The sequence below is a fragment of the Astatotilapia calliptera genome, chromosome 1 (assembly GCF_964374335.1).
Source record: "Astatotilapia calliptera chromosome 1, fAstCal68.1, whole genome shotgun sequence".
Taxonomy (NCBI): Eukaryota; Metazoa; Chordata; class Actinopteri; order Cichliformes; family Cichlidae; genus Astatotilapia; species Astatotilapia calliptera.
The window spans coordinates 21350667-21375019 of NC_137422.1; the positions used below are offsets into that span (position 1 = coordinate 21350667).

The 24353-nt window shown below is 41.0% G+C and overlaps 1 protein-coding gene across 6 annotated transcripts in view; it reads right to left on the reverse strand.

Annotated features, from left to right (window-relative positions):
• dennd5a (DENN/MADD domain containing 5A) overlaps positions 1-21503 on the reverse strand; it is a 33793-nt gene extending 12290 nt beyond the window's left edge. For 2 of the 6 annotated variants that reach the window (XM_026167613.2, XM_026167587.2), the window contains exons 1-10: positions 21259-21503; positions 12360-12431; positions 11457-11566; positions 9880-10564; positions 4970-5157; positions 3883-4194; positions 2535-2750; positions 2203-2437; positions 1787-1876; positions 97-247 (exon numbers count right to left, since the gene is read on the reverse strand). In XM_026167613.2, the coding sequence (XP_026023398.1) occupies positions 97-247; positions 1787-1876; positions 2203-2437; positions 2535-2750; positions 3883-4194; positions 4970-5157; positions 9880-10564; positions 11457-11566; positions 12360-12431; positions 21259-21358 (2159 nt within the window). In that variant the 5' untranslated portion in view covers positions 21359-21503. The remainder of the gene's footprint in view (positions 1-96; positions 248-1786; positions 1877-2202; positions 2438-2534; positions 2751-3882; positions 4195-4969; positions 5158-9879; positions 10565-11456; positions 11567-12359; positions 12432-21258) is intronic. The other 4 variants (XM_026167622.2, XM_026167605.2, XM_026167596.2 and 1 more) reach the window with 3 other exon arrangements.
• Between the last annotated feature and the right edge of the window lie 2850 nt (positions 21504-24353).

The following is a 24353-nucleotide window of genomic DNA, read 5'->3' on the forward strand; positions in this document are numbered from 1 at the left end:
ATGTAAAACAGCCATCAAACCCACACATCAAAGGTTCATTTGAAATATACACTAATCACAAGGGGACAGAGACAGTAGTGAGCTACAAATACTCACTTGTTGCTGGTGGGTCCAGTGGAGAGCACATCAGACTGCAGTCGGGGGAAGAAGCCCTGCTCGTAGCGCCCCTGGCCGATCTTCATGTCCAGCAGGTGGGGGTGCAGGGCAGTGTGGTCGATCTTTGAGACTCTCATCTCAATGGCTTTCTCTGTGGAGGTGTGTGAGGGGTACACAAGTCAGCAGAGGGATTATATCATCATGTTTCAAAGTCACCCTACTTTTACTGCTGAGATGTGTCCGTTTGATTAAATGTCTTCTTTCTATCTTACTCTTGAATTTAAAAGATGATCCGGTGAAGAATTTTAGTTAAGTTATTCCAGCATCTAATACAAAAAAATCATTTAGGATTGAAAAGATTAAAAATAAAATTTAAAAAAAAAAAACCCAAAAAACAAAACAGTCCCATCAGTAAAAGATATAGCTTTTTGCCATTTATGGAAACAGATCATCAATAAAATGATTTAATGGATATCCTGACTTCAAAATTCCAGGAACAACTGGAGTAAATAGAACAGGTTCATTGTTATACCAACCCTGTCAAGTTATGTTGTGAGATTCAGATAATGACTAAGAACTTTTCATTTCAAATTTAGAAACCAGATGACAGCAGAAAAGAAAACATAAAAAGCACCCACAGAACCAAGAGAAATGACAGAAAAAAGGCTCAGAGCAGATGTTTTGTTGTCTTCAAAAGAACCAGCCGAGTCATGCAGCTTTACACAGTGATTATTTTTATGCTTTATTAAAAACATCCCCCCACACACATGGGCTGTGTGAGGAAAAGCTCCCACGATGTTAGAGAAACAGAGAAAAATAATACTACTTCCTGTTGTCCATCAAATGGCAATAAAAAACAAAAGCCAAAAAACAAACAAACCAGGGGGTGTGAGATATTTGAAGCTGCAAAAGCGCAGCATGAAAACGGTGGAAAAACACTGGCTGGGTGAAGTTGGAATTCACATAAATGTTTTTTCTTGTATAGGATTTATCATCAACCCTTTAACCTGTACTTGTTACATTATAGCTGCAGGAAAGGCTTTGTTAACCCTTTGAGATATACTTTGAGTAATTTGATCCGATTTAAAATTAAAATGAGGAAAAGAGACTGTCTTTTATTTACTGACAAACATTACTTTAGATTATGTATTGGAGCCTGCTTAGAGTCCTTTTGAATTAAATTTGGCCATCACTGATGTCCACTGATGGCAAAACAGACGTAAATCATGACATTAAACCTCATAATAAGCTTCCTAAGTTACTCAGTAAGGGGTAATTCTTGCACAAATATCTCAAAAGGGTTAGAAAACTTTTTTCTGCAACTATATCAGTAAAAATCAATAACAGATCACCAAGCTTTGGAAAAACTGTCATGTGTGCAATGCAGTGAGGATCTCATAGAAGAATTTATTTTACAGTAATATGTGAAAAGTTCATGGTAACATTTGCTTCATCTCTTATTCACCCCTTTCTCTTTTCACATTCTCCAGACTCAGCAGAATGAGCAAGAGCATCCATCCATGCTTTTAAAAGCTTTCCTGCATAAACCACTGCCAGTGTGACTTATTCCAAATACAAGGTTAAAGGAAGTCTATACTTCCTCTATGAGCCAACCTAACTTAACACATTGCACACATAATTGAAAGAACCACCACCCTAGATTGGTTGAGATAATGAGAACAAATATTACGAAATTCGGTCTCGGCCTTCTCCGGCTCAATGACATGAGGTCCAGGAGCGATAAAGTCAGCTTTTTCAAGACGCTTTTTAAACAGGGTGTCTGCAAGCAAGACAGCAACAACCAGTCAGGTAACTAAAGACAGCAAACCTCCAGAGGTCTGTCAGATTCGTACATAACTGCACTGCAGATTATTGAGTTCTGCAGTTTTAAATGCTTCTTTAATTACAATCACAAACATTCAGAGGTCCATTTCTTTTAATAGTTTTAAATTAAAGACACTCCAGTGAAGCTGTTCATTCTCAATGCATAACCTGCAACTTTTTTAAGTGCAAACCTATCAAGAGTTAAGAGAGCCAAATTCAAACATTTGGAGCTTTGAAAACAATCCCACCATATAGATTAATGTTCCTCCTTTTCCTCCTCACCTGCTTCTTCGATGTTTGTGCACTTCTGATACATAGAAGTACGCAGCGTGGGCGTGCGCACGTTCAGCATGCGGATCTTATCCACGCGAGCATCAAACACCCTCAGCGTGTGCTCCTTCTCCTCGTCATCGTGACAGAGGATCTTACTGTCGATGAAGGACGCAAACATCTGCGTCTCCAAGAAACGTGACAGGAAGGGCAGGTAGGGTTCTGGTTGGTCAGACAGGAAGGAGGCCTGCACACAGTCACAAAGGTACAAGATATAAAGATTACATATATATTATGCTAAATCATTACTATGCTTTGCTAACAAAGCAGCTATACCACTTTACCTTGTCAAAGTTCTGCATCTGGTCTCGATTGGTGAACCAGGACTCTTTGTCATGACTCGGCTGGATGACAAACACCTCATAGTCTGCAAACATCTGGGTGAACCGGTTAGCGAAGACCTCGCGCACCTGGATGTTGAGCTGGTGCATTTTCAACTCTTCCTCGTCACACTGAACCCGCCCATCCTTGTTGCTGCTGGCATCCTCTCTGACCTCCAGCTGATGTGCATCAACATTAAGAAACATTGTTGTAAATGCTGATTTTGACCGATTACAATACAAAAGAACACAAAGTAAGAAGGGTCCGAAAAAAGGGAAAACGCTCATTCAATGAAGAAAAGAGGCAGAAGCACATCTATTTTTCACGTCACCTCTTGTGACTTTTATCACATTTATAGTGATGAAGAAGAAGTAGGGTCATGGGAAAGATGGCCAAGGACATGAGTCTTGATTTATGACCTCATTTTAACTGAACATGTCAGCATGTCAGCTGGACAGATGCCAGCGCCAGGCAGCTAAAATAACAGAGCAGGGCTGCCACTGTGCAGGAAAATATCCAATCCACTGACGTGACCTGGAACGCCATTTAATCAGGACCTGGTTTCTTTAATAGGAATTCAGCCGTGCCTTTAGATAGGAATAATTATAAGGTCAGACCTTGACGATGCGCAAATCCATTCAAGGAAAGCTAATGTTGCCCACAACAGCATAAGCTGCTTACGCTGTACAGAGGCCTTCTCGAAGCATCCATTAATTCATCCGTCAGTCTTTAGACTGAGTGCATCTTATTCATGTACCGCAAAGCTGAAAAATAGTCACACGACTCAGAAATGAGTTGGTGTATTTAAAAGGAAGAGAAAATATTTTAAAAAGCAAACCACCTCCTTTTGTGTACTGACAAAACATGTGTGTTTGTGGTGTAAGAGGGCGCCCCCTTATGTTTGCTGTCCCTTACTGCAACGATGCTGCTAGTAACGGATGGTTATGGATGCACTTTAACTCAGACTTCACTCATCAATATATATTCTAAGAGTTAATTACCTACTTATAGAAATATATTAATGCCAGAAGAAAATTTATTTTCACTGCAATGATTTTTCTACAAAGAAGAGGACCGTTAAATATTTTAATCAAGCTAAGCTCCTGTCCTAAAAATTAAAACACCTCAAATGAATTTCCAGTTGTCAATAAACTCATTAATATAAATATATTCGTAGACCTGGTGCCCAATCTAAAGCTCCTATTTTTACCTACTTAAATGATCAGTCTTGGTGATGTAACTAAGCCCAGTGAGTCACACGTGGTCATTTTTGCAGCCCGTTTTAATTAACGACATTACATCATTTCTCACCTTGTCTAAGCTGACACCTGTCCGCTTGACCAGAGCCTGCAGTCTGGCAATTGTCTCATTCTCTCTCAGCAGGTAGGAGTTGAGGGGTGAGGCCAGATTGCCGTTACGCTTGTCAGAGACCATATCAGCTGCTCGGAAGCCCCGGTACTTGGCCTGGCTGTCGCTGGAGTAAATGTTTCCCTCTGGAGACACGCCGAAGGACATGAGCACCTCGGAGATCTCCTGAATGAACTCGAGTTTGTTGGGAAACTGTGGCAACTCCTCTGGCAGTTCAATGAAGTGATTATCAATGTCCACAAAACACAAGTTTGCCTGGAATAAGAGAAATAGCAGAGTAATGATTATATTACATTTAACAAAGCTTTACAGACAGTTATAGTATTGTAATATTATAGATCCTGTTTTTATACATTTCATTCAGTTGGACATTCCAGCCCCCTGAATTAAAAAGGTCACTGATGACTGAAAATATAAAGCTGACATGCTCAAGAGAGCAATAACTGACTCTGAAATACCTACACTGTGTAGGTTATACGAAGAAAACGTCTAGTTCAAGTTCAGTTCATTTCCAATTCAGGGTCGCGGTGGGGAGGAACCTATCCTAGCTGCCATAGATCATGAGCGGGTTACACCCTGAACGAGGCACCAGTCTCTCGCAAGGCCCTGACTCAGAATCTGGTTGTTTACAAGATATTAATCATCAGTGAAAGGGATGATCATCATTCAGCCATCCCACAGCCCGGTCACGAACGGCTCTACTTCACCTAGACCAACTGAAGACCCACACTGCTACGGCATTAGCGCGTCTATGCATTGCACCAAACACGAACTTTTATGTTTTCTCATACTGAGCAGCATTATTATTGCAACAACACATCATCACACAAACATAAGGCTGAAATGAAATAAAAATATCAAGCAGCAAAGCACAAATCAAATCAGTGCAGAAGCTGCAACACAGTTTGTGAGATAAGAACAAATAAAACCATGAAATTAAAGATTTGGTTTCTGGAGCGGTAACACAGTCAAATATTAGACATGACGAAGGTTTGCACTCAGTAACTCAGACACTGCTCTCTGAATGTACCTCCTGTGGCAGCTCTAGCTTGGTGCGGTCATCCTGCCCATTGGAGTGGAGGCCCATTAGATACGGCACAGGAGCATCGAGGAAATGGAGAAGGGAGGCGGGCAGGATGGGAACGTACACATGCTGCCACTGGAAGGGGAACATTAAGGCTGTGATGCTCTCTGCCACAGTCATCAGCCTCTGGTAATCTGTTACACACAAACAGAGAAAAGATAAAGATGGGTGTTTGTAGCAAATGCAGCTCTGACATCAGGTTCATCGTCTGATCTGATAACCGATCAAATCTTTAAAATCTTGGTTGATCGTTGTCGTTTCCTCCATTATGAAATTTACCAAATGCTGATGCTTTTATGCATTTACTAAACAAAATATATTGCACAACACTTCCCCCATATCTGAAACCTAAACAATACTCGAGCCAGTAAACAGCGTATGACAGAGGTTACGCAACATGACTGTTTGAATGTTATTTTAATAGGATTACATTGTTATTGCCTTGTCTTCTGTTTGCTCTCAGAGTTTGAAATCCAGCAGCTGCACCACATGACGAGACAGCTAATCCCGCTCTGTTTGCAGTAGCAGTGTTATATATGACCTTTCATCTGCTTGATCACTTATTGGCTGGGGTCAAAAGGTAAAACGTGGCTGATGGTGGCAGTTTGAGGGCAGATTCAGTATCGACGGCACGTGTGAGTGACCTAACTGGAGTGCTTATACTTTGTTACAAAACTCTTTTGTTATTCTCTGTTCTGTACTTACAGGAATGAGCTGGACTGATTACCAACCTTTAAGGAATTAGGATCCACATTCTGTGTGTCATAACAGCTGTCTACCTTTATGGAGCAAACTCGCTGTACCAGAATGACAGGGAATGACTTCTGAAGAGCACAGCTGATGTATCCTGAGCAGCCCTGGGTGCTTTACTATCAACTGAATCACTTTAAGTATGGTATTTGTTCCTTGTTGCAATGCCACTCTAAATGACAGCCTATTACACACAGCATTTTTAAGGCACCAAACTAGAGATAAACTGGCATATTTCTCTTGCCTGATCACACATTAAGTTTTGGTTCCTGTAAGGCCCCACCATTTCTTTTGAACACAAACTCCACTGGAGGGCCTTTTGTGGAGTCTTTTGGAGGATCCAGACTCTGAAGTGTGACACAGCTTGCCAGCTGGCACTCTGGCCAACATTAAATTCCTTTATCATGACTCCACACAGCAGCACTCCGAGTTCAGGCTTTTGCACTTGAGCCAACTGGTATACATGTAAATATGTGTCCAGTCCTCATCTGCATTCCTCTTCTATCCCGCTGACACCTACTGCAGATTCGGGAGCAGCTCTGCCTCCCCCAGTATGGTGCCAAAATAAATACCTTTCCTTCATTTGGTCATGTGCTGGTCCATGAGAAGAGACTCTCACCCCAGCCTGGGCCTCTCCCTCATCCCTCTTCTCAGCAGGCTTCCTCTCCCAGGATGGGGACATGAATACTAACATCACCCATCTCCTTCTTAAACTAGGCCACTGACAAGAAACCACTTGAACAAAGGGTCAAGCATTGTCGCTTACACCTAAAGCTGCATGACCTCACCAGTTTAGAATTATCCACACTGAGCAGTGGTAGAAGCTGTGACGGAAGAGTTCGCACAACATAGAAGTGAAACTCAGCACTGTTCTGATCGAACAACTTCTTGCAGCAGTCTCAGATTGTGTCACTAACAGAGGGCACTTGCTAGTTTTGAGCCATTACTATATTAGCAGTGATTAACAGGGAATAAACAAGATAAAACACTCTGTGCTTTCTCTGCAGATGTAGATTAGTTAAGAATAAGGAAGAACTTTTGTGACATTTGGGCTGACACAGATCCTAAAGATATCATTTGCTGCCGATTTTATTTTGTTCTATGGAAACAAATTCAAATAAACTCTTTTGATGTCTTTTGGGTCTCCATACCATCTTTAAATATTTAGCTAATGTCACACAACAGATAACATCAGTCACTCATTTTGGTAAATGTCATTTTATTTGCCAGTAGGCACAGATCAGTCAGCAGTGATGATATGAACCTGAAGCCTGACTACAGTTGTGGTCATGGGCGCAAAATACCATGACATTCAAGGGCATGAATGTCAAGGTATTTTAGACTTATGATTTCTTTTCCCAGGGTGGAGTGATTGTACAGCATACTACTTAAAAAAAATGAACTGGGTGCACACGTTTGAATTTATTTGGATTATAATTTTTTTTTTATTCCCACAGGGTCAAACATACGTAATGTCAAATGCAAACTGCACTTCAACCAGGCACTCTTGGTAGCTATAAAGAAGAATACTGGGTGGATATTTAACCGGTCTTCTTGGCAGAATTGGTTCCTGGCACAGAGTCAACTGACGATCCCGGAATCTGCAGTTGTTTAGAAATGGCTCCAAGAGACTTTCCCAATGTGTAAATCTACATTTCTCTTAGATCTTCACCAATTTCCTTGGACTTTCTCATTGTTCTGAGTATTGCTTAATCTGATGAGTTCTGTCAAACAATTCTGTTGCTGGCACAGAGAAAATAGACTGTAGATTAGAGAAAATCCAAAATAAATTAAAACAATGTATACTGTACAATCATTCCACCGTAGAAAAAGAACAGTTCAAAGAAATCATTAAAACCTCGCAGTACCACGACATTCACGCCCAAATTTATGTAAACTTCTGACCACAACTGTATATGAGAGAGATCCTAGATCAGATGCTCAGTTTTTACTATGAATAGCCTAGAACACTAAATATTTTAAGAATAAACCGATATAATTTTCTCGATTTAAGTGACTCGGTCCCCTCACAACAACAAAGACTACAAGATTTTTCATGGAAAAATCTATGAAAACGATGATACACTGGAAAGCTGGCATTGTTTAATGATTATTTGTGTGTGGCCAAAATCCCAGCGTGATTCTGTATAATAGTGCGACAGCCTTAAAACACAGAACGTGCAGACAGGGGCGCAGCATCATATTTGTTGTTTTTAAACTTGATTTGTTAAATAGTAAATGGACTGATACTTACATGGTGCTTTTCTACTCTGACTGAGCACTCAAAGCACTTTCTTATTGCAAGTCACATTCATACAAACATTCATGCAGTGCTTTACTTTATGCTTCAAGGACACTTCAACATAATGACTGGAGGAACTCTGAGCTGGACTCTACAACCTTCATCATTTAATCTACCTCAGATCTGTGCATTTGCACTTCTCCTTTACACCTTTTTGTCCCTCTGACTTCACCTGTCCTGTCACACTCGACTTCAATAACCTCATGTCAGAAAATGACCAAGAAATAAACATAAAAAAATGCCATCTTAACTGTAGTAACAACACACATAGTAGTGTTAGTGTCTGGGAAGGACAGGAAGAACAGATTGTATTTGAACATCTTGTCCTCTACAGCTTTGTGGAAAAGATGCTATCTACGCTGTTTTTTTCTTTTAATCAGAATTTCAGTGTTATTTTTAGCACATGCCACACACTGTCGTCTCCTTATTTGCAGAGCATCCCCCGCCTCGGTGTGTGGCGTCCCTTCGTAAAAATCCCTCAGCTCTTCCTCAGTGGCAGATTGCCAAGGCTTAACTCTCCACAACACCCTTCACATGTTCTGCAGTGATGAGCCTTATGAGGGTGAAAAGAACCATGATGTCACTTCCAACCAATAATAATCATCCTGCATCACTTCTCTCCTCCCTGTCTCCAGGTTGCCTAGCAACACCACAGCTTTCCCCATTAAGAGCTTCTCCCTCCTGTGGGCCCTGCAGTTTTGTAAACCATTTGCTTTCGCTTGCAATTGTAATGAATCCCATCAGAACATCAGATCCATCCTTAAGGGATCGCCAAGTTTCTCTGTGCACACGCACGCGCTTTCTCTCAATGGTGAACACTGAACAAAAACAACAGCTTTCTAGCTAACAGATCCTATAAAATTAGGTAATTTAATGTGAGATGATCATTGTGGACTCGAAACTGATTTGTATTACTACTGAACGTTGCTGAAGTAGTTTTTTTAAATTCCTCAGTTGAGCATTGTTTTTCTCAATTGAGCATTTTTCCCAAGGACACAGGATACATAGATAGACTAAGGAAGGTTATCCTGCACGAGATGGAACAATATGCTTAAAACAATTGTTTCAAACACCAGATTCCTCTGAGCAAGGCTTCCAAAACCTTGGAAATTTCTCTGTCAAACAATCCCCTCTTTCCTTCATTTCTGACAACATTTCTTACAACTGTAATGTGAATAGCAAGGTACTACGCTGCCTACCAGGGAAATCAGAACATTTTTTAATAACTTTATCTGTATGGCAGCCAGCTGTTTATAGTAGAAACACATCTGATTTCTGATATGGACAATATGTTGTGCAAAGGAGTTCTGACCAAGATTAACACAGGCCTTATTATTATTATTAGACCATATAATGTTTTACATTTTCTTCCTGTAACTAATAATAACGACACGGTGAGACTAAATATGACTGAAAAGACTAGAATGAATATACAGTGTAACAACATTTTTGTGTGATTAGCAATCTAAGTATTCCGTTTCCTTTGTTAGACATCCTTCAAGCTCCCCAGATAATACCTAGTCTCATGGGATGACAGGGACATGTCCCCCAGCTCCAGAGAGATCTCTTGAGACACGACTTTACTAACAGGATCACATGACCTCACCACCCGCAGAGAAGCAGATGTTTCATATCATTTACAATTAGCTTGTCCTTTCAGCTATTTAGAAAACATGTCCAATTTTAATGAACTGTACAAACTAATGTTAAATTCAAGCCTGACTGCAGTTTATTTGCATATATATTTGACACTTATGCACGTGGATGATGAACATGTGTTTAGGTCAGCAGACCAGCTACTTACGCTGTGAGTAGAGCAGTATCTGCATCTCTAGCAGGGCACACGTGAACAGCTGAAGAACGTTCTCCACCCCCAGCAGGTTAAACATTTCACTGATGGCAAAGTCAAAGAGAGGCAGCTCTGATGTGCTTGGCCTCTGGCACACCACAGGCCCGTAGACGCCTGAGAACTTGAGGGATCGCCCAGAAGGTGGCAAGGGAACCTCGTAGAGGATGTTGTAGATGTAGCTCTCTAGGGGAAGGGGTGGGGGTTGTGGGGAAGAGACGGCCTGATGAAGCTGCTGCAGCACTTTGCTGCAGGCCTGAGCGAAGGCCATGGGTGTTATCAGGCAGATGCACTTTGACACGTATAGCGTGTCGCGGCTTATGTCGTACGAGTTAAAACGCTGCAAACGAGAGATGGCGGGCGCGGCGTGGAGCATGGGACGAGAAGGGGTGTGTTGGCGTCTCTGGTCCTCGGGTCCTTGTGGGGAGGTGGGAGTGTGCAAGATATCATACTGCTCTGCGTTGTGCATGTGGTAAAGAGTCTGCATGGCACTGCAGATCTGCTTACTGGTCACCTCCTCGAAGAAGGTGAGGGCAAAGCCATAGGTCCGAGAGCCATCCTCTCTGGTGATGATAAAAGAGTGGAACTGAGGCTCCCGAGAATCCATCTGCGTCCTGAACGCCAGACCCTTTGGCATACAGAGCTGCAAAAAGGATATACAGGAGAGGATTCAGAGAGCTGAACAAAAACAAAGGGCTCATCATGGAGATGAAACTGTAGCTGGATAGATTCAAATTTTTTCCTGCAGATCAAACAGGCATGATATAATGTTTTCATTTCCGAGCTTTAGAGACTGCGGTAAGATCGCTTTCCTCCTCTCGTTGCGCGTCTTTAATTCAAATTAATAATCTCCTGACTCACAGACACAACAGCAAAAATTATTTAAAAGTTAAAACAAAATTACTATACAATATCTTCATATCACTGAAACAGTTCACTACATTAAAAAAAAATACTTATACATGCTTTACATGGAGAATTGTTGATTTGCTCCTTAACAGATCTATCTTATTCTTAAGGCCTATCAGGATTTTTCCAAGGTCAAAAACCATAGGGGTCCAAGTGATTTGATCATCACATCAATTTTTCACTGACAGTTCATCACGAGCAGTTATTCCACACTATGTTTACCTAAACCCTCAATGTTTTTACCACCCTGTCATATGCCAGCTACATCCTTTACTCCATTAGAGGTCCCTTAAATCGATCAGCTGAGATCAGTTGAGAAAAAAGTTTAACCTGGGATCAGCCCACTTCATGTAGACGCAGGCTAGTTTGTCTGTTTCCTCTCTGAATGACTTTTTAATGTCTCCCACACAGCTGCTTGTTCCTTCCTGTGTGGATGCCCTATAAGAGTAGGTGTTACCTAACAGAAACCTCTCTCTTGTTTGTTATTTATGGCCATTTCTATTTTTTTCAATATTATATCCAAGTGAAATATTTTTATCGCAGGCCTGGTGATTTGCCTTTGGTAGAAAGCCAAGAAAATGTTTAAAATTTAAGGGTTCTTAAGTTGTATCAGCATCATACCATACCATGCCCACTGCATCCTGGTCAAAAGGATTCCACTCGACATTGTCTGGATAATGTGCTAGGACTTTGGATTTAAAGGTTCTCCGCAGTGGACTCTGCTCAAAATTCTCACCTGAAAGTCAAACAAACAGAGAGTGCAGAGAAAAAGGAAAAAAAAAAACAGGAGACAAACAGTTAAGAAACCAGATTTCCAGATGCAGACGCAAGAGCAGAACAGTCGGCTTAAAAATGTCAGCTGCAGCTCCAGAGGAAAGAGCACATTAGCATATTTGTCTTGAGAGGAAAATTGTATTGCATCAAATAAAGCTGCCAGCCTCCTGCTGTAGAAGGTAAACAGGAAAATACACTCAAACAGCAGGATTCGATAATTTAAATTAGATCATAAAAAAAGAATGAAATATAGCCAACTTTAACATATCTCGATGCTTCCTGACAGCTTTATTGGCAATACAGAGGGACACTGAAAATAATCAGTCATAGAAGCGCAAATTGAGTTGATTCAAACCCAGAGCTAAGCAGAAGTGATGCACATACCAAGGCAGTACTGAAAAGTCATTCAGAGCGTAGGGGGAGAGTAAACACTGACCAAGCAATGGCAGTGCAGGCAGCACTGAATTTGTGTGTGTGTGAGAGAAACAGAAGCAGTGATTGTCAAACATCAGCTCGTTGTTCAGCTGCTGCTGAAGGAGGTGAGGGAAGACGGAGGAGGGGGAGAAGAGAAATCAAGAGTGTGCAAAACAGAAAAGACGTGTCCCCACACCTGTACAGAAAACAACTGAAAACACAGCTGTGCAGCAACAAAAGAGGGCTGCCGAGAAAATAAAGTGTGCCGGGTTTAAAGGGTTTAAGGGTTAAAGCTGAACTTAAGTTAGCAGGAAGAGAAGTGTGTGTGGTGGGAAGGTTACCTTCATTTCCCCTTGCCAGTTTTCCTCTGGCCCCATCTCTGAATTTAGTAGCTTCTATATACTGGCATAAAGCTACACAACAAATAAAAAAAAAATAGAATTAAAAGCCTGCTTCTTAATGGGTAGCGCATCACTTCTTATGTTGTGTTAACAGATCACACAGCTGAGAACAAGCTGCACACTCGGGGGACATCATCGCGTCTGGGGACAGGTGGGTATGTTAATTCAAGTCAACTGGTGGGGATATGACACTAGGATGCTGTGTTTCGCTGTGTCTTTACTGGATCATGCAAATCCATACTGCTGCAACAACAGGGATCCACAACAACCAAGTTAGCAGCAGCACTCTCAGCCAAACGCTACCCTTAACTAACATGCACACACTGACAAAGTTAGTCTACTACTGTCTAACTGTTGAAATCTTTACCAAGTACATCCATGTCTGGTTTCCCAGACATGGATTATTAAAGGCCTCCGCTTAAAAAAAATAATAAAGTGGGCTAGGGTTAATCCATGTCTGGGAAACTGAGCCATACAGTATTAAACTTTTATTCATGAGTACTCCAAGCAGAAAGGTGTAGGATTTTTCTTTTTTTTTTCCTTTTCCCACAAATGTAAGAATAAGGCTGTCAATTACTAACAATTAAAAAAATGTGGCAAGTGTTATCTCTGTGGCCGGATACAAAGAATAAATAACCACAATAATGAGTCACAGCTTTGAAGTGGGTGACACATTCATCATTAGCATTACACAGTCCACATACATTGCACTCAGTACTCACCGAGCACAGTGAATGTGGATTAACACAAACCTGCAAATACTTCCTAACAAAGACCCTCTCTGAAGTCCTTTTGGGAAACATTTCCATATGTGTGATCCGCTCTAAAACATACTCAATTTCATGCTGGAAAACATGTCATGGTTTGGCAAAGTGCGCCGATGTTTAGATGCTATCAGCAAAGAGTCATGGGTTAGATTACAATGAATGAGCGCCCTTGTTTTGCAGCTCTGCAGCTCAGTTTCGATTTTTATATTTTACACACACACACACACACACACACACACACACACACACACACACACAAAAAAAAAAAAAAGACCCTCTGCAGTCCTTCCAGCCAGTTAAACGTTCTCATGCATCGCATTGAACAAACATCAAGGAGAGCAAATTACAGCAGCATGTCAACCCCAAAACATGCCTCTGACTGTTTTCTAGCGACATCACCTTCAAAATAAAGCTTTTATCAGGCTACTGTGACCTGTGAGATCCATGAAAATCAGTTTACACTGCTTTTATAAAATGACTCAGTAATGACACGTGCACACAGACAAGAAACGATCGCTTTCTCAAGTCTGGAGGATTGCATTAATTCGCTCTGCTGCACATTAGCATTTTACCAAGAACCCTAGATAAACTTTTTGAAAATGATGGATTAAAGTTATATCAATAGGAAACATCAGATGGCAAAAGTATCCGCTGGATTCAAAAGTCTTATCCTTTTTTAATCGGACATTAATAAAAGTGTTGACTGACGCGACAAACAGGTTCACATTAGAGTCCTCAGTACAGACACACAGATCCTGGCAAGGGAATAAAAGTCTTACGGATTAAGTGCTTTAATCTCTTGGTTACTTTCATATCCAAACAGCCCACGGGGAAGAAACTAGGCCAGGAACACATCTCAGACTACAAAAACCCCAGCAACTGAAGGCAGTAAGATTATTAATTAAAAATAATTACATATGGTGATAATTCATAACAACCTTATGTAAAGCACTTAGGTGTCATTTGATTTTCCTTAAGCAAATGTAAAATGCAGCACAATTGATGAAAAATGGCATCTGCTACTCATGAGGATGTAATGTAGGTCAAACTCAACGACAGAATGCAGACATGGAGCACGATTGATTCAAGCTGATTGTTAACCCGTTCAGTAGTACAACAAACATCTGGAAGCATCTGGCTGTGCAGCAAATAAGAGATGGCATGTTCTTTTAATTTAAATAACAAAATCAACTTAAAAACAAACACCTGGCTCTTAAGCTACTACAGAAAAGTTTGTTGACTGTGAAACTCATGAGCACAGATGAGCAACGCCTTATAGGAAGCCACAACAAAACACTGCAGAAGTGTGTAAAATAAAGCAGGCATAACAGTCCTTCCCAAAGAAAACACATACGAGGGTCTAACGTTTCATTTGCAAAAAACATGCAGAGCTTTTACTAAATAAAGGCGGCTTTGAATGAAGAGTAATGTTACTCAGATTAAATTCCAAGAAGTAAAAGTTAACCCTGCGAGTTCTAAGTTATCCCTACTTTTGACTCTAAAAGGGGCGTCCACACAGCAAGCGATGCACTCATTGCTCATCACTTTGTCGTTGATGATCAGTCATTAGTGGACATTCTAGGCTCCAGTTGCCTAGGTAACCCTCAAATGTAATTACCACCCTGTCGTAAGTCAATATGCAGTATCCTGCACTTTTACTAGTAGAACTTGAACTTCTCACATCGAATTTGATTAAACTTTAGTTCAGGTCCCGCCCATTTCCCTTCACTTTCACTTGAAGTCGTAGAAAGTCACTGACTTCCTGTTGTCTTTGGTTGGCACATCACTGCTAGTCGTTTCCTGTGTGGATGCCCCTTGACTATATGCTCTCAGAACATGTACATTTTTAATTGTTTTCCCAAATTCAAGTCAATCCAAGTTTGTTGCTTTTCTCCAAAACTCTGGGTTAGGGTTGTGCTCATCACTTGTCATGACCTAGATGTCACAGTGCAAACAAAGAGTCTATGGCAAATTTACAAAGCTTACAATTCTAGAAAAATCTCCATTTATGTAAATGCAACGACCATAATTAAATGCTATTTTTAACATGTGGCTGGAAACAGCCACAGTTTTACAATATTAAATTTGAGCTTTATCAAAAACTAAAAATATCATTCCCAGATTTGCATTTTCCACGGCTGTCCACACAGGATGATGTGGCTGTTGTGTTACATCATGAGGCTTAAGTGAAGCTGCCTGAGACAGGTGTTCACTTCAGCTTCATCTTTATAATTAAAACTAATTACAAGCCAACTGCCTCACCTGGAGAAGCCATTTGTTAACATAAACACCAACAGACGCTACAGTGTAAACATCATCTTCCTTTGTCATATTCTCCAGCTAATGGACTGTGATGTAATAGAGTGTGGACCGGTAGCAGTGGGAGTAGAGCGTCACTGAGCTCCTCATCCTGCGAGCCAGGGACCACCCACAGCTCTGCATCCCTCCTGTGATCATGAACACACACTCCTACTATGGCACGGTTCACTAGGCTAGACATAAAGGGATGCACCTCCCTGACTGTAAAGCTATATTCAAACACGACTAAACTCCCTGCAGCACAAAGTGTTGTACAGACTGCTGACACGTCAAAACAGCTCAGCAGCAATAACGTCGACACTCATTCACCTAGCGGGCCCGGCACTGGCAGAACATGATAGCTCACTCACAGCCTAAACTCCCCGCCATCACAGCTCATGGTCCCCTGTGTGCTTTCTGTGAGTTTAACAAAAAGATAAGTTCGATTTTTTCCCCCCCCCACTTGTTACAGTGTGGGATGATTTCTAAGCCGACACCAAAGTTGCTGCCTTATCGCATTCAATTTAGTTGTTAACATGACTTAAAAGCTATTAGCCAAAAACACCAGCACGGTGTTTCTTAGTTAGTCTGGAGGTAAAAAAATGTGTTTAACTCTGGAACACTAGTTTGCAGTTTTGTAACGCTATCACTAACGTTGCATATATTTTACCCGAAAAAAGATCGTTCCCATTAAAATACATTAAGGTACCCTATTCACATCTCATACAACCCTATAAAAAAGGGTCTAAAATTAATGAAAGGTTAGGGACTGATTAATGAAAAAAATTCAACAAAAAAATAAATAACAGAACTGGGAACTTGACTATAAAACTTTTTGACCAGTGGAAATTACCATTAAGTGATCTTTAGTCATCGCATATGTGAAAAATCCCCCTATGCTAGTGTTTTAGGTTAAGAAAAATGTCGAGATGTCAAGAAAATCCCATAACAGTAATTGACCTTTTAATAAAAACACTATCATTACACAGTAGTACAACATACAAAAAAAAAAAAAAAAAAAAAAAAAAAAAAAGGACAAGCTGACCGCATAAATAAAAGACAAGTTCTTTTAACTGTCAACACATCATCTGATCACATTAAACTATGGTCAATTCGCAGACTGTATATAAAAGATGGTAACCCCTATTGTTATATCACCCATTGGTTACTGTAGCCCTAGCACTTTCCATCTTTTGTAACATCTATATTTGTAAATGGCTGTGTTGAGTAAGGGAAGAAACCAGCAGACACAACACCCTCTGTGGTGATTTTACAACTAGATGTTCTTTTCGGAAACCAGACGAGCTGCCTTCACTGACCCAGAGGCGCAACGACAGCAGCGGTCGTCTTTATTTATTGTAGAAAGATGTCTCGAACCCAGTAATGTCAGACTGTCAATACTTTTAATATAATATCTACACCAACATCAATAAAAATATCTTCCCTGGATATAATATTATACCACGACAGGTTTCATTTTTTTTTTTTTCCCATAGTAAAGTTTTCAACTTGTCATACAAAGGAGAGCTTATCACAGTGGCTCCGTCTTTAAGGTAATTAAGCTGAAATTCAATAACCACTGAATTTTAACTCCCACATGTTGAACACTGCAGTAAAACCACCATCACTCACCACTCAACATTGTTACACTCTTGTACAGTTGCCAGTAATAGTGTTATTAGCTACAATGTAACTGCTAGGTAGTATTCATTCCCTCTTCCCTCAGGAAAACTGTCTCTGACAGATTAAATGGTCAAAATTAGTTCACCTTTGATAAGGAAGCTGAAATATGGCACATAACCTACAAATACCAGACAGGCTAATATCAGCAGTTTATCTACAGAGTGGCGAGAAGATGCCGTAGGGCCATAAAACCTGGTCTAACACCGCAGCAGCCTAAAATTTCAGCACACATCTGCTAGCAGCCAGGGGATTGAACTGCGGAAAAATTTGACCTGGTGGAAAAACAACCTTTTACACAAGAATGTGCAGGTTTAATTACTCTGCCATGACTGGGAAGAATGTAAACCTTCATCATTCAGCAAGTGGAGTTTAAAAGCCATTCTACAGTTGTGCACAAGGATAAAATATTTGCTATTTTAAATCAAGATAAATGTGAAAATAACACCTGTTCTTGGATATTATGATCAGTGGGGAGTAGGCTTCCACTTTTGGCGTTTCCATTTGAAATTCTATTTTAAAGAGACCGTAAATGTAATTTAATATAAAACAAAACAAAACAAAGAAACTTGGGTCTCTTCAGCTTTGCACCATCAAGTTGCAGATGCTGTGAATGTTCTTGTAGCTCCAGTAGTTCCAGCCCATTGGTAGCAATGCACAGACCTCAAAGCTCCGTAACTGCATGCTACACGCCAATATGCACAGCGGGGGGGATATATGTGGTTAACCTCAAAGCATTTGCCTACAAACTTCTACTTACAGTCTTTTATTTTTTTACCAGAACAGTTTGATATCTCCAACAGTGAGGTTGAGACAACTCATTTCAAATTTTCAGTCCTGCGGGCAAAAAGTAGCGCTTTCCTTCTGCTTGATATATTAAAACAAAAACTGAGGTGTTATCAATAATAGGATCAATCACTTGGCACAGCATGGCCAGCTTATACAGCCAGTTCTTGTATGAGGTCCCCTATATTCAGCGCCATATAATTTTAGCTGTACACTTTGCCCTGGAGGATCACGAGGTTTCTAATAACTCTTCAAACTGCATCAAAAGCTTCACTGATGCATTTTCAAAGGGATATTTTAAAATACCGGCCAGGTCCAGAAATACACAGCTCTGAGTGAAAATATGAAAGACGACATTTTGCATTTAAAGCTTTCAGCTTTCATGTTGAGCCATTCAACCTCATTTGTTTGCCGAGTCGGATTCGGGGACAGAGAGGGAGAGAGCGAGAGAGAGGCTGCCTGGGAAATTCAAAAGAGATGTTTAGCATTTGAATAGGTGGAGCCTGTCTGCATGTGTACTTATATCCTTCAGCTCCCTGTGCTTCCAGCGTGGCCTGTGAAGCCGCAGGGTCATACATATGCTAATCAGGTCCTCCCTAAGCTGCCAAACACCACGCTGTAAGAAAGTTTCGGTCATTCTTTGTGGATTGACTGTACGTGAATCACCACTGGATCATACTGAGAAAGAGGAACCGGCATGCAGAGTTTCATTTAAATCTTTTCTTGTAAGATGCCTTCAAGTCATTTAAAATGTTTCTCAAATCTAAATATGTGCAGTTTTCTTGTTCATAACGTCAACATATACTCATTTCGGATATCACCTTTTGAGGTCTTTTAAGGTCTGTGACATACAGCTGTGTCGTTACATTCAAATTTTTAGGGTTATTTATTTAAAGTTGTGACTACTTCGTCTTCTTCCTCTTAATCCATGATTTCTTTCGCCTTGTTCAGATGGCCAGATCTCCTTAGGTTAAAGCCAAAACTCTTTTTGCCATCTTCTTGTATCACACACACACACACACACTTCGGGACAACTAACCAAAACTGTAAACCCCCAGGTATACCTGTAGCACATGTTTAGCTGACATGATCATACATAAGCCATAACAATGGAATTTCCACACCATTTCCTCTTTTCAACTCAGACTGAAACAGCTGATAAGGGCAAGCCCCTAACCTCGTTCTACAGTAAACAGCAGCAAGATGCAGTAAGTAGAACAACATCAGTGAAGTTTGACCTCAGAGTCCCGGTTTGCATGTCGAAGCAAAGTTTCAGTCTAGTCAGAAGGCCTTAAGAGAAACCTCATCACGCACGCAGAAGCATTAAGTATGCAGGCGCAATATGCAGGTGATTTAAAAATATGCAAACCCAACCTGCAAATTATATATTCATCTGTGTCTTTTCGCTTGTGTCCAAAATGAGCTGTTACCCACTCTGGGTAATTTTAGTGTCTTGAGCGCTGAGTGAAGAACAACACAGCTGTCAATTACACAATAGGGCCTTCTTAATTCGTAGCTTTGCTGCTACACAATGGTAGCAAACCACAGTTTGAAGAATGGAAATCAATCACACAGCACAGCAATATCCCCACTAATACATGGCTGTCATTTTCACAGTGTTTGCTTTGTTGCACGTGTTGAAAAGCTCTACTTCGGAACTGTAAAATGTAGCTTTACTGTATCGATGGGAGGCCAAATCGCCGCATTAGTATGGACGCTTCAGACAACTCGTGCTTGGCGCATGGTTGGGTTCAGTTAAAATGCAAAACAGGGCACGTATCTAATTTTATTTTGCGAATTCAAAGTGAATTTTGTGCTAAAGACGCAAAAAAGGAACTTAATTTAAGGAAGTGAAAATAGGAAGTTGGGGGTGCTGAGGCTCTGAAAACTAAAAGGATTTTTGGTTAGGTTATTCATCTGAGAAGAACAGACGCTTCTTTCAACCACAACAGCAACTCTGCGGGGCTCGCACTACCTGCTGAGTCATAATAAATCACACAGATACGGGAGAGAAAATAAATAACAAAAGAGATTAAAATCAACTCTTCACTGAAACTGATCCCTTTTAATCACTGGACTGAAAGGACAAGTTGAAAAAAGACAAGTGCAACTAAAGACTAAAAATCAGGTTTAAAAATGGCTTCACTAATTGGAATGGTGCCTCAAGTGAGAAGAAGCCTACACCCCTCAACTTGATCACTCTCATTCAGCTTACAGCTAGGTGACATTACAGCTCAAGAATGTAAATATCGTGTTAAAAGACATCATGTGAGCTGACTGGACTGGCATTTTTCTTTCAGCATTCAGGGGCTTTCCCTTCAGTAGAGGCAGGTGCTCTGGAAACCCCTGACAATATTACCGCAAGAGAGAGAAAAATGATGGAGATCTCAGAATTTAAAAAAAAACAAAAAGCACTGTGGCCATGCTGTCATCGTCCACAGATTGTATCAGAGCCCTGGCTTTTGAGGAACTCTTCATCCACAGTTTCACATGCACATATATTCACAAAAAGCTCAATTTCATCCACAAGCCATCCTCATGCAGGTAAACTCATGACAAAAAAAGGACCTCAGTCTCTAAGCAAAGCAGTATCAAGGTGTGTAAGTACATGCTGTCCTCTTATTAGATCTTTAAGCTATTTATGTAATAGTCTGTAAAGGGCTGGGTGTGCTACAAGAGGAGGAAGAGGATGGTTACATGTTCAGCGAGGGTCTCTGGTAGATGATGAGAATGTCAGAGGTGGGATCTGACCGGTAACCTTTTGTGTCGTTACCTGAGTACCTGGTCTCCTCTAGTGAAAGCCACGAGACAGTAGGACAGCCTCGTCACATGCAATTAGATTACACTGGCATCAGTGTTACAACAACACCAACCCTAATTTCACTGTAGGCAAAGCGTTTCCTTATGTAAAATGTGTACACTGCGTAGCGTCAGCATCAATTCACACGAATACACCCGGAGTGTGAAATGCAGCAAGGACTCTATCGACAGCCTTTGAATTTAAATGCATGTCAGCGCTTTAAACGAGGCATAACCAGCCAGCAATCCCCTTCGCTCCTCATCGAGCATTACAAACAAACAGGCTGGGAGAAGATGAGCTAGGCCTGGCGTTAGGTTCGCTCTGTATTTACCCTGAAAACATACATTAACCGAATTCATAGATGACATGCACAAAAAAAACATTACAGTCTCATTATCAACGCCGACTCTTTGTTATGATACCCGTTCATTCCTCTCTTCTTCTTCTTATTTTTTTTTTTTTGCCCCAGCATCAGCCCGACATTTACCCAGATGGCTAATGTGCTTACCGGACAGTTCGTCGGGTTCCAGCCCGCTTTCGGTGTCGAGTCCGCAGATCACAAAATAATCTGCGAACCGGCAGGAACCGGAGCTGAAGCCGGTGGTCATTTTGAGACTGGTCCGGTGGTACCCTTATCCCTAAAACAGGGAGCATATTAAAGGAACTCGGAGAAGTGATTTCTCCGTGCCATTACCGACGATACGCTGCTGCGAAGCTTGAAAATCACTACCGACACTGAGCTAACCTGATCAGCTCGCAGCAAGGGACATCCTTCGAGCGCCTTCACAATAAACCTTTATACAGGGGGAAATCGGCCTTCAGAATAAAAGTCAAGAATAAATAAATACATATATATAAATTTAAAATTTTATATGAGAAAAAAATATAACAGCATATTTTATATATGCTAATCATATTGATTATGAGGAAGACTATAGTACGAAACAACTATAACTCTAGTATGTCTGTGAAGGTTCTCAGTCATCCAGGTCATCGTAGTCAAAGGAGCTTGCAAAGAAAAGCGTCTGGACTTCTTTAAGTTGCTTGAAGACGTTTCACCTCTCATCCGAGAAGCTTCTTCAGTTCTAAGGTCAAATGGTGGAGAGTCCCAGATATAAACCTAGTGGGAGTAACCCCCCACAGAGGGACAAAAGGACCCCCTGATGATCCTCTAATCGTCTGAGCCAAGGTGTGAAACTGGGTGTGGGTCCCAATCAGCCAGAGTTTCGGGTGAGTTCATTGTGAAACCTGGCCCCACCTTATCATGCGAATTCCTGAGGTCAGATGGCCCAGGATGTGAGTGGGCGTTAAGGCGTCTGGGAAGGGATCTCAAAACTGGATTATAGATGGCAGAGAGTTGGTGTCGTAAACCCCCGCCTCTGTTCAAAGATGGTCGCTCATAGTGGACATAGATGGCTTCTTTCACTCCTCTTACAAACCATCTGTCCTCTCTGTCCAAAATGTGAACATTGGCATCCTCGAAAGAGTGTCCTTTATCCTTAAGATGCAGATGGACTGCTGAGTCTTGTCCTGTGGAGGTGGCTCTTCTGTGTTGTGCCATGCGCTTGTGAAGTGGCTGTTTGGTCTCTCCAATGTAGAGGTCTGAGCATTCCTCGCTGCACTGTACAGCATACACCACATTGTTAAGTTAAAGGAAGCACTCAAAACGTGCGGCTATCCTAAATGGGCGTTCTTAAAGTCAGCAAAGAGGCACAGAAAAGAAGACTAGACACCAGCGAGGGAGGATAAGAAGGACAGACGCAACAACATTGTCATCCCCTATGTAGCTGGTGTATCAGAGAAACTCAGGAGAGTTTTCTCCAAGCATGACATCCCAGTGTATTTCAGACCCAGCAACACGCTCAGACAAAAACTGGTTCACCCGAAAGACAAAACGCCAAAACACAGACTTAACAATGTGGTGTATGCTGTACAGTGCAGCGAGGAATGCTCAGACCTCTACATTGGAGAGACCAAACAGCCACTTCACAAGCGCATGGCACAACACAGAAGAGCCACCTCCACAGGACAAGACTCAGCAGTCCATCTGCATCTTAAGGATAAAGGACACTCTTTCGAGGATGCCAATGTTCACATTTTGGACAGAGAGGACAGATGGTTTGTAAGAGGAGTGAAAGAAGCCATCTATGTCCACTGTGAGCGACCATCTTTGAACAGAGGCGGGGGTTTACGACACCAACTCTCTGCCATCTATAATCCAGTTTTGAGATCCCTTCCCAGACGCCTTAACGCCCACTCACATCCTGGGCCATCTGACCTCAGGAATTCGCATGATAAGGTGGGGCCAGGTTTCACAATGAACACACCCGAAACTCTGGCTGATTGGGACCCACACCCAGTTTCACACCTTGGCTCGTGCGATTAGAGGCTCATCAGGGGGTCCTTTTGTCCCTCTGTGGGGGGTTACTCCCACTAGGTTTATATCTGGGACTCTCCACCATTTGACCTTAGAACTGAAGAAGCTTCTCGGATGAGAGGTGAAACGTCTTCAAGCAACTTAAAGAAGTCCAGACGCTTTTCTTTGCAAGCTCCTTTGACTATAACTCTAGTAGTATTTTTTTTAAGAATAATAAGATTTCCAGTTAGCCACACTTAAGTTATTTACAGTGATCAAAATTGATACTAAATCATCACCTTGGCGCATGGATAAAATTCATACCTAGACATATAATCATGAACGAGCGATGGTTTAAGTCTAAAAATTCTGTCATAATTTAATATTAATAATATTTCCAATTGACACAATTGAAATTCAGTTACGGTATTCATTTAGAGCAATTTATTCATTTAATAATTTATTTATGAACCCAGAGACGCTCAAAGGTAGTGCCCTTGGGCAAGGAAAGATATCTGGCATTGCCTCCCAGAAAAACTGAAAGAATTAAAGTTATGTATCCATCATCTAAACCAGCTGCATAAATGTGCTACGCCAAGGTTGTGGTTTCTGAGCTTTCATCTACCAGAGATTTTAGGTGTACTGCTCAAGAGCCAAAGTGTACTCGTGCATCGTAAAAAGCAATGGATTAGCTGTACTTTTTCATGGAAGCATCAAAGTGTGGTCTTCTAATATTCTATGATTTTAATTTGTTGAGTACATTAGTGAAAGAAGTCCGTGTGAGTATTGTGTGAATATGTTAGGGTGCGAAAATATTTGTAGAGTAACATTTCAATGAACTGTACTGCAACAGTGGATGCTGATACAAGTAACTAAACAAAATGTAAGTTGATTTAATAAAGAACACCACTGCGTTGTCATTCCTCTAAGTGTTATGACACTTATGTCACATTTTTGTTAATTGCTAAATCAAAGCTAAACGTTTCCATCTGTTATATTTTAAAAACATTACCGTTGCTACACATGCAAAACTAGATTACACTTAATGGGTTATTTTAACCAAACAGGCCGTGCTGCTTTACAGTTGTGTTACAATGTCACCACCTGGTGGCACTAAATAACTAACGACTGCGTTCTTTGTTGTATATTTCAGTATTATTAAATATGTGCACTGCACAGACTATGTTCAGAACTCACATTGTGTAAAGAGTTTAATGACTCAATAAATACATATTTAAAAAAACAGA